This window comes from Nanorana parkeri, unplaced genomic scaffold (genome assembly GCF_000935625.1).
Source record: "Nanorana parkeri isolate BGI_ZX_2015 unplaced genomic scaffold, ASM93562v1 scaffold310, whole genome shotgun sequence".
Classification (NCBI taxonomy): domain Eukaryota; kingdom Metazoa; phylum Chordata; class Amphibia; order Anura; family Dicroglossidae; genus Nanorana; species Nanorana parkeri.
The window spans coordinates 1,130,828-1,143,378 of NW_017306578.1; the positions used below are offsets into that span (position 1 = coordinate 1,130,828).

Sequence of the window (12,551 nt, forward strand, 5' to 3'; positions counted from 1 at the left end):
GTAGGGGGAGGCTAAAATCCTGTCAGATTCCTATTTCTGTCTGTGTCCCTGTTCCAGGTTTTTCCTGACACTGCCGGGTCTGGTGAAATGGTTGTCAGCAGGACAGTAAATAGAGCCCTGGAACCAAGTAAAAGCATGACAGCAGTTCTAATCCTACCCAACACTATCCAGAACTAAACATATAAAACTATCATCAAAAGTGTGCACACCCAGGCAGAAATCCTGACATTTTGGAATTGACATTGAAAATATGAATGATCATGCCAAACAAATGGCTAGTGATCAAATTAAGCGATTTATTATCATGTATTTGTTTGGCTCCTTTTTAAAATCATAATGATAAAAGAAATCCCCCAAATGGCCCTGATCAAAAGTTTACATACCCTGGAATGTTTGGCTTTGTTACAAACACACAAGGTAACACACACACAGGTTAAAATGGAAATTAAAAGGTTCATTTCCTACGTCTGTGGCTTTTTAAATTGCAATTAGTGTCTGTATAAAATAGTGAGTTTGTTAGCTCTTACGTGAATGCACTTAGCAGGCAAGAAACTGAGCCATGAGAAGCAGTAAAAAAAAAAAAAAAACTGTCAAAAGATCTGCATAACAAGGTAATGGAACTTTATATAGATGGAAAAGGCCTATAGCGACAAGAATACCATCCCCACTGTGAAGCATGGTGGTGGCTCATTGATGTTTGAGATGGGGGGGGAGAAGAGAGCTCTAAAGGTACAGGGAATCTTGTGAAAATTGATGGCAAGATGAATGCAGAATGTTACCAGAAAATACTGGCAGACAATTTGCATTCTTCTGCACGCAATCTGTGCACGGGACGCTCTTGGACTTTCCAGCACGACAATGACCCTAAGCAAAGGCCAAGTTGACCCTTCAGTGGTTACAGCACAAAAAGTTGAACGTTCTGGAGTGGCCATCAGTCTCCTGACCTTAATATCATCGAGCCAGTCTGGGTAAATCTCAAATGTGTGGTTCATGCAAGACAACCAAAGACTTTGCATGACCTAGAGGCATATTGCCAAGACGAATGGGCAGCTATACTACCTGCAAGAATTCAGGGCCTTATAGACAACTATTACAAAAGCCTGCACGCTGTCATTGATGCTAAAGGAGGAAATACACAGTATTAAGAACTAATGGTATGCAGACGTTTGAACAGGGGTCATTTTTATTTGATGCCATGTTTTGTTTTAGGATTGTGGCCTTCTGTTAGATTAGCAGATTAGCTATTCCACCCGCCCTCTGCTGTGGTCAGTCAGCAGAGGTGGACCTGATGGAGAACTTCAGGTCCACCTCTGCTGATTGACAGCAGCAGTGAGCGGGTGCAGTAGCTTATCGGCTATTGGAAATTAAAATAGCCAATAGCAATCTAGCTATTAGTTCCTATGCCGTTTTTTTTTTTCTTTTCTGACTGACGGCGGCCCCGATGTCAGAAAAAAAAAAAAAGCAAAAGGGTTTTTTTATCGAGCAGATCTAATAGGGAGACTCCCGGAACATCCGGGAGAGTTGAGATGTCTGATAGTGTTAAATCGGATTCTCCCTTAAACATCACTTGATTGGCTCAGTATCCTCCCATCTTATAAATTTCTGTGCCAGTGTTAATAAAAAAAAAAAAAAGCTGCCTTACCACAAAGCAGTAGAGCATGACTAACAGTTCATCAAATAGCCACGTATTTTCTCCTACACAGTCTCCAACAAATTCTGAACGCAAATTATTGTTTTACCGTAGGCTGAAACATGACTAGTACACATCCTCTGTATCAGGAAGTTCTGATAATCGTTTTCACAAAAGATTTTCCATACTGTCACATTCCAGGCCACCTCACTACAGTGTGCACTGCAATGAGCTATTGTCCTGTTATCCAGGGCATTAAGCATAAAACTGGCTGAAGTACAGCTCACAGGCTTTGATACAACTTCAAATTGCATGTATTGTGGGGAGGTTAACCAGGTTCATTATAGACAATATTTTTGTAAAAGAACATTCATTCTATTAATGGGGTGCAGGGGCCTAATATAATAATTGGCTTAGTACAGTTAATACACCAAACTTTTTTTCTTAGTTTTAGATGGCATTAGAAAGCTACTCTGTTCACTGTAACAGAAAACGATCAGAATAACGCCAAGAGGGACCAAGACACCAATAAAAACACATAGGATGAAGTACAGGCTACTGTGCATTTAAATAGTAATAGCATGCACAGAACAAATGCTGGTTGTTAGAAACTGGATAAACTAGTTCTAATGCAATGTATGTACAGCTGCACATTCATACCATAAAAAGTCTGCAACTATTTAACCCATGGCTGCCACTTTAATAGCAACAACGTTATTGATAAAAGAATTCAAATCTGCCTTGTAAACCACAATCCGAAAACCACACCATGAAGGTAAGAGCCAAAATAAGCATAGGAGGAGATGTACATCCGGGAATGTGACTGCTTATCGAACACAAATATTTTATGTGGGTCTCAAGGTCATTTATAGCATACATGTCACCAGTAAATGTACAAAATCTTGCTACACCAGTATCCGTGCCGATACGCATAAAAATGCCCCGATACCAAAAACCGAAGCCGGCCCTTTAATGCTTCAAAATGAAGCAGCTGCCTTAGAACTCATGCTCGCTGGAGACCACACGGCAGCCTTCTTGCGAACCACGCAGCGCCTGTTTACAGCGCTTTCGCTGGCCCGCACATCTCCCCCTCCTGATATCCTATGCATGTCTCCCCCTCCTGAGGCACTCCGCCAAGACATCAGATCAGCACCCTGGAGCAGAGCATGTAGGAATACATATACAGCAATGCAGAATAAAAGTATTGCTGGGATTTGTAGTCCCCTATAGCCGATGCCATTCCACATTGCTGTATAATGGATTGATGTATTGCCCAGACCCTGTAGGCCCTGGCGCTCCACCACTGACTCCAAGCAGTAGAGGGACTACACATCTTAGCCCAGACAGAAGGAAGAGTGCCTCAGTAACCCCCACCATTGCTTGTTAACGCCCCCCCCACCCCCCCTTCCTTCACACTGCAACCAGACCAACCCACTTGCTTGAGGTTTCACAACTTTGTGAAAAGCAAATAACAAATGTTTTTTTATAATGTCTTTTGAGTTACAGTTTTTCATAACTATAAAGAAACTGTCCTTAAATCACTAGTCTGTATTGTTTTAGAAAAACGGTTACATGACACAAAAAAATGAAAAGGTAGTCTATAGTTAGTATCAGTGAGTACTTGAGGAAGTATCAGTAGTCATACTCAATCTGGGGGAAAAAAATGGTATCCATGCATCCCTAATTCAAAGTAAATGTAAACTGAATCAATAAATATCAGCTTTAACATGGTAACTAGCAAAAAAAGCGTGCCCGTTTAAGAACAGAAGAGGTTGGGGATATAACAAACAAAGCTAAAGAACTGTCTTAAGTGGGCAGTACATGCAGGAGAGGAGTGCAGAGAGTATAACAGTGTGCAGTATGTGCAAGAGAGGAATGCTGAGCGTATGACAGCAGGCAGTATGTGCAAGAAGAGTGTGGTGGGTATGACAGGGGCAGTATGTTTGGGAGAGAAGTACAAAGGCTATGACAGCAGGCAGTATGTGCAAGAGCAGGGTAAGGGGGTCTGACAAAGGGCGGTATGTGCAGGAGAAGAGTGTGGAGGGTAGAGCAGCAAGCAGTATGTGTAGAAGAGTGTAAATGGTACATGGGCGTAGGACTGGTTGTTGTGGGGTTATCACATTCACAAAGGAATGGGCACTGAGGGGTTAACACACATGAGCTGGGGACTGGGTGCTAAAGGGTCGATGCTTTTATGCAGATTTCTGGGGGGGGGGGGTTAATTCAAACACAATGAATATTCATCATTGAGAGGCTGATGCACTTGTTCAAGCAGATCACATACACTGCAAGTCAATGAGGGATTAACGCTTATAAGCTTGGGGTAGTTGACTAAGGAGTTAATACTCATTCTGTGGGGGCTGATCAAAATGTGTTATGCTTATAGGACACAGGGGAAAGACTAATGTGTGTCCTAATACATACACCCACACAAACACAATGCCATACAGCACATTAGGACGCAATGAGAAACATATTTCTGCAGAGGGGGAGGGGCGGAGATTTCTGCTGAACTGAGCTTTAAGCTGGCCATACACCTTACAACCATCGCACGACTTTCGTTGTGCGATGGTTGTAAGGTAATAAAAATTTCGTACGATCTGCCCATCTTGGACAGGCAGATCGTACTTGCGATCATCGCAAGTCCTCCCCGCTGAGGGAGGGCTTGCCGATGACTGCAATGCTGAGCGAGCAGTGTGCGATTGCGCACACCGGCCCATGCGGCTTTCGTCGTTCTAGGAAGACGAATGTCGTGCGACCGTACAATAGATGCGGTCACATGCTGCCCATATACCTGCCGATTATCATAGGATCGCAGGATCACCCGCGATTATCGTACGATAAATCGGCAGGTGTATGGGCACCTTTACTCTGGGCACCTTTACTCCATGCACCTTACAATTAGTGTTCGTTTTCTTTAGTCCTGTCATTCGTGTCCGCACGACTGCCCCATTATTATACAGGATTTATATAGCGCCAACAGTTTGCGCAGCGCTTTACCATAGGGCTACAACAACTAATCGACTAAGTTGATTATAAATCGATGATTGAAAAAGTTGTCAACGTTTTCAATCATCGATTAATTAGCTTTCGATTAGTTGGCCCTGTTCACGGCTCCACACACGCCGCACCTTCTACCCCGCCTCACGCTTGCCACGGCCAGACCCGCCCGTTTTCAATCCATCAGCTTTCGATTAGTTGGCCCTGTTCACAGCACCACACACGCCGCACCTTCTCCCCGCCTCACGCTCACCGCCCGCATCCAAGATCGGCACAGGGACGCAGGGAGAAGAAGTAAGGAGGAGCAGGCGTGGGGGGGGGAGGGGGGGGGTGACAGCCACCGACAAGACAGGTCCGATATCAGAAAAAAGTTGCTGGAAGACTGCTCAGGTAAGCCTGCACTTTCCCACACATGGTGCTCTATAATGTATTGCTGGGATAGTGGGATTTGTATTCCTCTATAGCTGATGGTGCATTGTGCTGTATATTATACAGAGCAACGTACCATCAGCTATAGAGGAATACAAATCCCAGCAATACATTATACACTGTATGTACAATGTATTGCTGGTATTTGCTGGATTCCTCTATAGCTGGTGGTATTCTGCATTGCCCTGTATAGGAGGTCTACAAATCCCAGCAATAATACATTATACAGCGCAATGCAGAATACAGCCAGCTATAATGTACTATTGCTGGCATTTGTTATATTCCTCTAGCTGATGGTATTCTGCATTGTGCTGATTCTGCGATGTACTATTGCTGGGATTTGTAGTTCTCTATAACCGGTGCTATTTTGCATTGATTGCTGTATAATTTTACACTTTCCATTTCACTATATTGTGCACCTCACTTTTTTTTTGTAATTGTGATCGTTGACTTCCCATCAACTGGCCGATTATTGTACAAAAACTCGATTTTGTTCGGATCGAATGGTAATCGCAAGGTGTTTGGCCACCTTAAGAGCTGAACCTCCAGACATTTCTCTGAGCTCAGTGAGCAGCGTCTATGAGAAGGAAATGGAAATGTGGTGGGAGGTTTTGACTGCAGACTGAGGAGTATGTAAAGGGAAAACTGAGGGTACGTTCACACCAGGGGCGGACTGGGCTGGGGGGCAGGGTGGCAATTGCCCCCCAGCCTCTCAGATGATTGCAAAAACGGCCCCTGCCGCAGCAGTAAAAATCGCTCATTTTTTAACCTCTTGCCGTCCGCCCGTAGTAAAAAAACGGACGGACGGCACTGCTGCATCTGACCCCTCCCGGCCGCTCTGCTGCAGCGGCTGAGAAAGGAAAAAATAAAAGAAGTGTTTCCTGCTGGAGCGGCGCTGGCCGTTTTTAAAAGGAGGAAAAGAATCCTTTGATGCCCGTGCAGCGATCGGGCTCCTCGGCTGCCACGAACGGCAGCTCCCTCCTCTTTCAGCTGCTATAGGCTGGGAGGGAGGCTGCACCCGATTGGCTGGCAGGATAGGTATGCTGAGCGGGAACTAAAGCCAGGAGACAGCATGAGGCGGCTGAAGGCATCGCTTCAGAAGATGCAGGCAACTTCCCTGCCCCCCACCACCAGGAGAGGAAGAGAAGAGGACACAGCACCTGAAGGAAGGAAAAGCGTCACTGCAAGTACCTGTTCTTTCGGCGTTACCTATGCACTGCACATATTCTGACCTCTACATTACACCGCTGACCTCTGCACTGCATACATATTGACCTCCAACCTCTACATTGCACTGCCGTCCTCTGCACTGCATACATACTGACCTCCGACCTCTACATTGCACTGCTGGCCTCTGCACTGCGTACATACTGAGCTCTGACCTCTACATTACACCGCCGGCCTCTGCACACAGGATGACTTCTACATGCTGAGCTCTGGTCCGAACCAGAGCTCATCCCAAATTATGCCCAGTTCCACTTAAAAAAAAATTGCCCCATTTGCACAAGAGCCACAGCTTTATACATGGTGTAAAAAAAACCCACATTAATTCAAATAGCTATGCAATTTTGTTTACAATAGGCCCATTTGCGATACCTTCTGCAGCAGTTTTTTACATAGAGGCATACAGTTGTAGACTATGACCATGCCTGTGTAAATGAGAGCTGGAGCAAGGGATCTTGGTCACATGGTTTTCTAAAACTTTTCTTAATACAGTCTTATTAGATTTTGATTATATCACCCCCGATTCACATCATTAAAGTATCTTAAAGCAGAGCTCCAGGCAGTAGCCAGGTATTTAACATCCCCTGGTAAAAAAAAAAAAAGAAGTATATATGTGGCTAGTGGGATGGCCAATAAATTGAACCTATTGCTTTGCCTGCATTAGCAAAGGTTCGCTTTAAGAACTTTTTCCCATTCTGCATTAGGTGTGCTTTATGGCACAAAAAGAGTTTCAAACCAATGTTACAGAAATGAATTTGCAAGGAGATTTTTTTCCAAAAATTGTACGTTACATTGTTATGAATAAGGCTGCATGTACATTACACTATTCTTGAGTATTTTATATTTATTTATAGAGGTGCACCAAAATGAAAAATTTCAAAACAAAAACAAAACCGAAATGAAAAAGAAAAAATAATATGTCAGGCCAAAACCGAAAGTGTTTTTTTTTTTCAAAATTTATAAACTTTATATTTTTAATTATTAAATATTTTTACATTTTACTTTACTTTTAGGGGCTTTGGGGAAATAATATTAGGGGTCTAAAACAGACCCCTGATATTTCTCTCTTAAAATAGAAAAAGAGATTGAAGGACAAAGAGTCCTCAATCTCTTTTTCTGCAGCCCCCTGTTATCAATGAACAGGAATCCTCTATACCGAGTGTTCCTGTACCTAGTATGTAGTAGTAGTACCTAGTATGTTTACTGTATGTTTACTGTGTCCACAATCATGAATGAACATACTCTGTCCTCAATTATATACAAACACTCAGCGATCACTGACTGCTTGTACCGCTCTCCATCCTGGATCTGCTGTCAGAGGAGGCTGAGTGAGCAGTGCGGGGAGGAGAGCCCAGCCTCCTGTGACAGCGCTGGCTGTCTCCACGCCCACACCACTCTCCTAAAATCAGTCACAGGAGGCTGAGGAGAGATGCTGCCCGCTCACAGCGCTCTCCTCCCCCACATTGCTCGGCCTCCTGTGACAGTTTCTCTCCTGCCCACTAGGGCAAAGTGCTGCAGCAAGCGGGGAGGAGAGAGAAAAAGCAAGGATTCCCACTATGTAGGGGCTTTTAAAGCGTTGTGTTATTACTTTTTTTGGGTACTCAATTCTGTTGGTTTCACGGATGCACACAATTTTAACCTGGGCACGTTGGGTATCCATTTACTCAGCCTAATTTTTTATATTTTACACCAAAAAAAATGGTTTTATATAGTGTTTTGGGGCACTAAATTTAACTTGAGTGCATGATTTTTCACAACATTTTTGGGTTTGATAAGTTGTACTAATGTCATGCAACGTAAAAGCTTGCAAATTGTGCCATTTTATTCTATAGGGTCTTGGCTTTCAGAAAATATATAATGTTTGGGAGTGTTAATTTAAGCCTAAAATGTGGATTATAGTATAGTATGCAACACCTACTGCGGGAACATTCAGGGTGGGAGCATTTCAGGACTGACTCTGAAGTTACAGATTAGAAGGTACGGAAATTAATGTTGACAACATGGCTCACTGATGCATAAAGTTAAGACTTTATCTAGGTCTTTAACTGAGCGGTTTAAAGTTTCACTGTACTTACCCACACAGTTGCCATTTTGAAGTTAAATTAACCTGTTAAAGAAAAAAAAAGAGCTGTAACAATGGCTTTACATTATAAAGTCTGATGGCTACATTATATGCAGTAACTACAAATGCTAACAGTTACTACTCTTAACATTCAGTACAATACAGCCAAAATGCACTTCCAAAAATAGAAGGGTATTCACAATCAAAATTAGAGGAATTCCAGCAGTCTGTTTGTAAACTGGAATTATTATTTTGTGCCGACAAAAAAAAAAAAAATTGCAGCCAATTGGGAAAGGACAGATGTAATTGTGGGAAATAGACTAGACTACTAAATGGTTTTACATTCCGTCTGTAACCTTAACCCTGTAGTCCGATTCAGACCAAAATGAGTTTACATTTGCTATCCGTAACCCTAATCGTGTAGTCCACCCCAGGCCGACATGGCTTTACATTTCCTATGCATAACCTTAATCCTGTAGTCCAACTTAGACCAACATGTGTTTACATTTGCGATCTGTAACCCCAATGCTGTAGTCCAACCCACACCAACATGGGTTTACATTTGCTGTCCGAAACCCTAATTCTGTAGTCCAACCCAGACCAACATGTGTTTTAACTCCCTATCGGTAATTCCTAATTCTGTAGTCCAACTCAGACCAAAAAAACTTTTGTTTCAGTTTTCAAAACAGAAGGGATAAAACATGTCAGGTTTTTTTTATTTGCAATTTGTGTCCCTATTTGGAAGAAATCCTTCCACTTCCTGTTGAGACAGGAAGTGAAGGGACATCTCTCCAATAGGAGCACAAATAAAAACAAAACACTTTCTCCATACGATGGGGGAGCATTGGAACCTCTGTCAAAGCTAATATTATAGTTTGTGTCTTCCTGCTGTCCCAGTGACATTTGCTCCCCTTATTCTTATCCAGTTGTAACAGGGACAAAATAAAATTAAGGTAAATCTCCCTGATGGGGGGCAATGGCAGGAATAAGACTTGGCAAAAGCATTCACGCTTTATATATCTGCCCAAAACTAAAAAGAGAACGGCTTTGTCTGGAGTCGGGTGTTCAACCCAACATCAGCTTCATCCCTAAACAGCTAGACGTACCTCACAGGTACCCAAAAATGTAACACCAAATCTATGCAATCCCATGCAGGTTGAATTCTTACCATGCACACAATGAATGCCATTTGGGGTGTGTATGTATGCGTGTATTAAATTAAAACCAGGTCATTTCCAGAGGCACTATATTAAACACTAAACCTGTTCTTGTAAATGAAAGACAGTAGGTACAGCCAAATATGTCACAGGTAGAGCGTTGCTTTGTGACTGTGTGCTTTAGGTTTCTCAGTCTAGAACTAAGTGAAGGGTGGCTCAGCACCTTGGAAGCTTTGTCTGGAGGGCAGTTTTTTTACAGCCCCGTGTAGGAAAAATGTTTGTAATCCTGCTTCATTGTCTTTATATTACATTCAGGATGTGATGCAAGAAAGATGCCACTCCTAAACCTGATGAACACACCCTAAGCCGTTAGGGATTGTTAAAGCAACATATTTCCAAAATAATTTCCTAATACCAGAGTGTTCTCTCCAAGGCTCAGGAATTCCCATTGCACTCACCCAGACAATATCATGCTTCAAGGCTTTGGTAAAAATCAGGTTTAATAGCTTTGTAAATCACAGATATCCATAACAGTTACAAATTTAGTAGGAGTGTTTTAAAACAATAATCCACGTTTGTGACCATGTTTCACCCATATTTAGGATGTAACATTCCGTAACTCTCCATTCACAAGATCTGTGAATAGAAGAGTGCAGTCCCATCTGCCACCTCAGCAGTGGAACTCGTAGTTCTCAATGGAGCACAAGTGAGGTGACCTCACCACACTCGTAGTCCATTGATGGAGGAATAGTCTGCAGGAACCTAAGCATTGCACTCACTAGTCATTGATCCTAGTTGCAATGTTTTGCAGGCTTCAATAAAAAAAATGCTAATTGTTTCTTTCACGCATTTATTATTTTTTGCAAAAGGTCTCCCAAAAGACTCTGCATTTAAAGTGGGCCAATCATTAATGTCCACACTTCAGTTGGTCAATTGGACACGTCAACATTACCAAATCACATTATTATTTCTATAACAAAAGTATCTTTATAGCCTTAAAAGCTGCTCCCCAGTGCAGATCATGTGGTCTCTGGCTAACAATCATTACTGCAGAGAGTCTGTTTCTTTTCTCTTTTCTCTTTTTGATTGAAAACATCAGACGATTACAAACTGTACATAGAAACAACATTTTAAATACATTCAAGCGGAACTCCAGCCGTAAAACTAAAGTATTCTCCATTCAATACAGGCCAGTGCGACATTATATAATTCCATAGAAATGATAGCAAGAAATATACTGGGAGTGTGTGTCACATGTGTAGGGCATGGAAATGAAAGCTCCATCCTGGTAATGACCATGAATAAACAGTCTATCAGTATAACCTATTGAACACCCAACTTTCATATGCTTACACTCAAAAAGCAGGGTCAGACGGCAAACTGTAACATATGTGGATAAATGTTTCCATCCTGCCTTACTCACAGGCGTTTTCGGTCATATGACAATGAAATACACAGACCATGGAATGCCTAACAACGAATGCACTCTTGAACAGGGAATGCTAAGGGGCTGCTAGTCTTTCCACACAAATAACACATTTAAAGAAGTGTCACATATTTGAATTATAAAAATTTAAAAAATTGCCAGCGTAACCCTGCAGATAGAGACATGTATTTACTTTCCCTCAACCCTGACCAGTCTCCCAGTCCCTGCTGCTAAAAACCACCCCCCACAGCATGATGCTGCCGCCACCATGCTTCACTGTTGGGATGGTATTGGGCAGGTGATAAGCGGTGCCTGGTTTCCTCCAGATATAACAACATTTAGAATTGAGGCCAAACAGTTCCATCAAACCAGCGAATCTGGTTCCTCAAGTCAAGAGTGTCCTTCAGGTACTTTTTTGCAAACTCCAGGTGGGCTTTCATGTGTTCTGCACTGAGGAGAGGCTTCGGTCTAGCCACTCTGCAATAAAGGCCAGATCGATGGAGGGCTGCAGTGATGGTTGTCCTTCTAGGACTTTGTCTCAGCCCTACACAGGATCTCAGTAACTCAGTCAGAGTGACCATCTGGTTCTTGGTCACCTCTCTTACTAAGGCCCTTCTCCCCAGATTGCTTAGCTTGGCTGGGTGACCAGCTCTTAGAAGACTTCTGGTTGTGCCAAACTTCTTCATTTGAGAATTATGAAGGCCACTGTGCCCTTGGGAACCTTCAGTTCAGCAGATATTTTTTTTTGTAGCCTTCACCAGATCTGTGTCTCTGAGCTCTGCAGGCAGTTCCTTTGACCTCATGGCTTTTGCTCTAATACAGTATGCATCGTCAGCTGGTCGGGCCTTCTATAGAGAGGTGTGCGCCTTTCCAAATCGTGTCCAATCAATTCACCACAGGTGTACTCCAATCAAGGTGTAGAAACATCTCAGCAACGATCAAGATAAATGGGAGGTGCCCGGGCTAAATTTCAAAGTGTTGTTGCAAAGGGTCTGAATACTTATGCCAAATGTGATATTTCAGTTTTTCCCCCCTTTAATCAATTCACAGACATTTCTAAAATTCTGTTTATTACTTTGTCATTATGGGGTACTAAGTGTAGAATAATGAGGAAGAAGAATTTAAACAACTGCAGTATCATAACAGTGAAGGGGGGAGGGGCGGTGGGGTCTGAATACTTTGTGAATGCACTGTAGTAGCTGAGATTGTAGAGGATTGCTCAAATTGCCATCTAACATGGCCCAAGGAGTATGCCTGTCATTGCACTGGATTGAAACACCTTTCTGACCATTTTTATGTTACACCGATATTAAGGCCATGTGCATTACTGCAATGCATAAAGTGACGCATGTGTTGCTCATTGGTGTGCTGTAGTGCCATTCATTGCACCTCATGTGCATCAACATACGTGGGTTACCACAGCACACAGGTATGGAGCCTTACGGTGTAACATGGTCAAGTTTCCCTAAGCCCCCACTTTAAAACTGCCTCCACTTACCTGAATTGTGTGGTGCTTTTTCCAGGGGCATACTATTCAGTGGACGGAGCCACTAAATCTGGATTGGTGAATGAACAAGTCCTATCTGCCACTGTGGTGACATCACCTCACTTGCAGTCCATTGA

The 12,551-nt window shown here is 42.8% G+C and overlaps 1 protein-coding gene across 1 annotated transcript in view; it reads right to left on the reverse strand.

The window, feature by feature from the left end:
* The window catches only part of ANXA3 (annexin A3), a 30,290-nt gene extending 21,905 nt beyond the window's left edge, over positions 1–8,385 (reverse strand). The window contains exon 1 of the mRNA XM_018557912.1: positions 8,359–8,385. Within this exon, the coding sequence (XP_018413414.1) occupies positions 8,359–8,373 (15 nt within the window). The 5' untranslated portion in view covers positions 8,374–8,385. The remainder of the gene's footprint in view (positions 1–8,358) is intronic.
* Between the last annotated feature and the right edge of the window lie 4,166 nt (positions 8,386–12,551).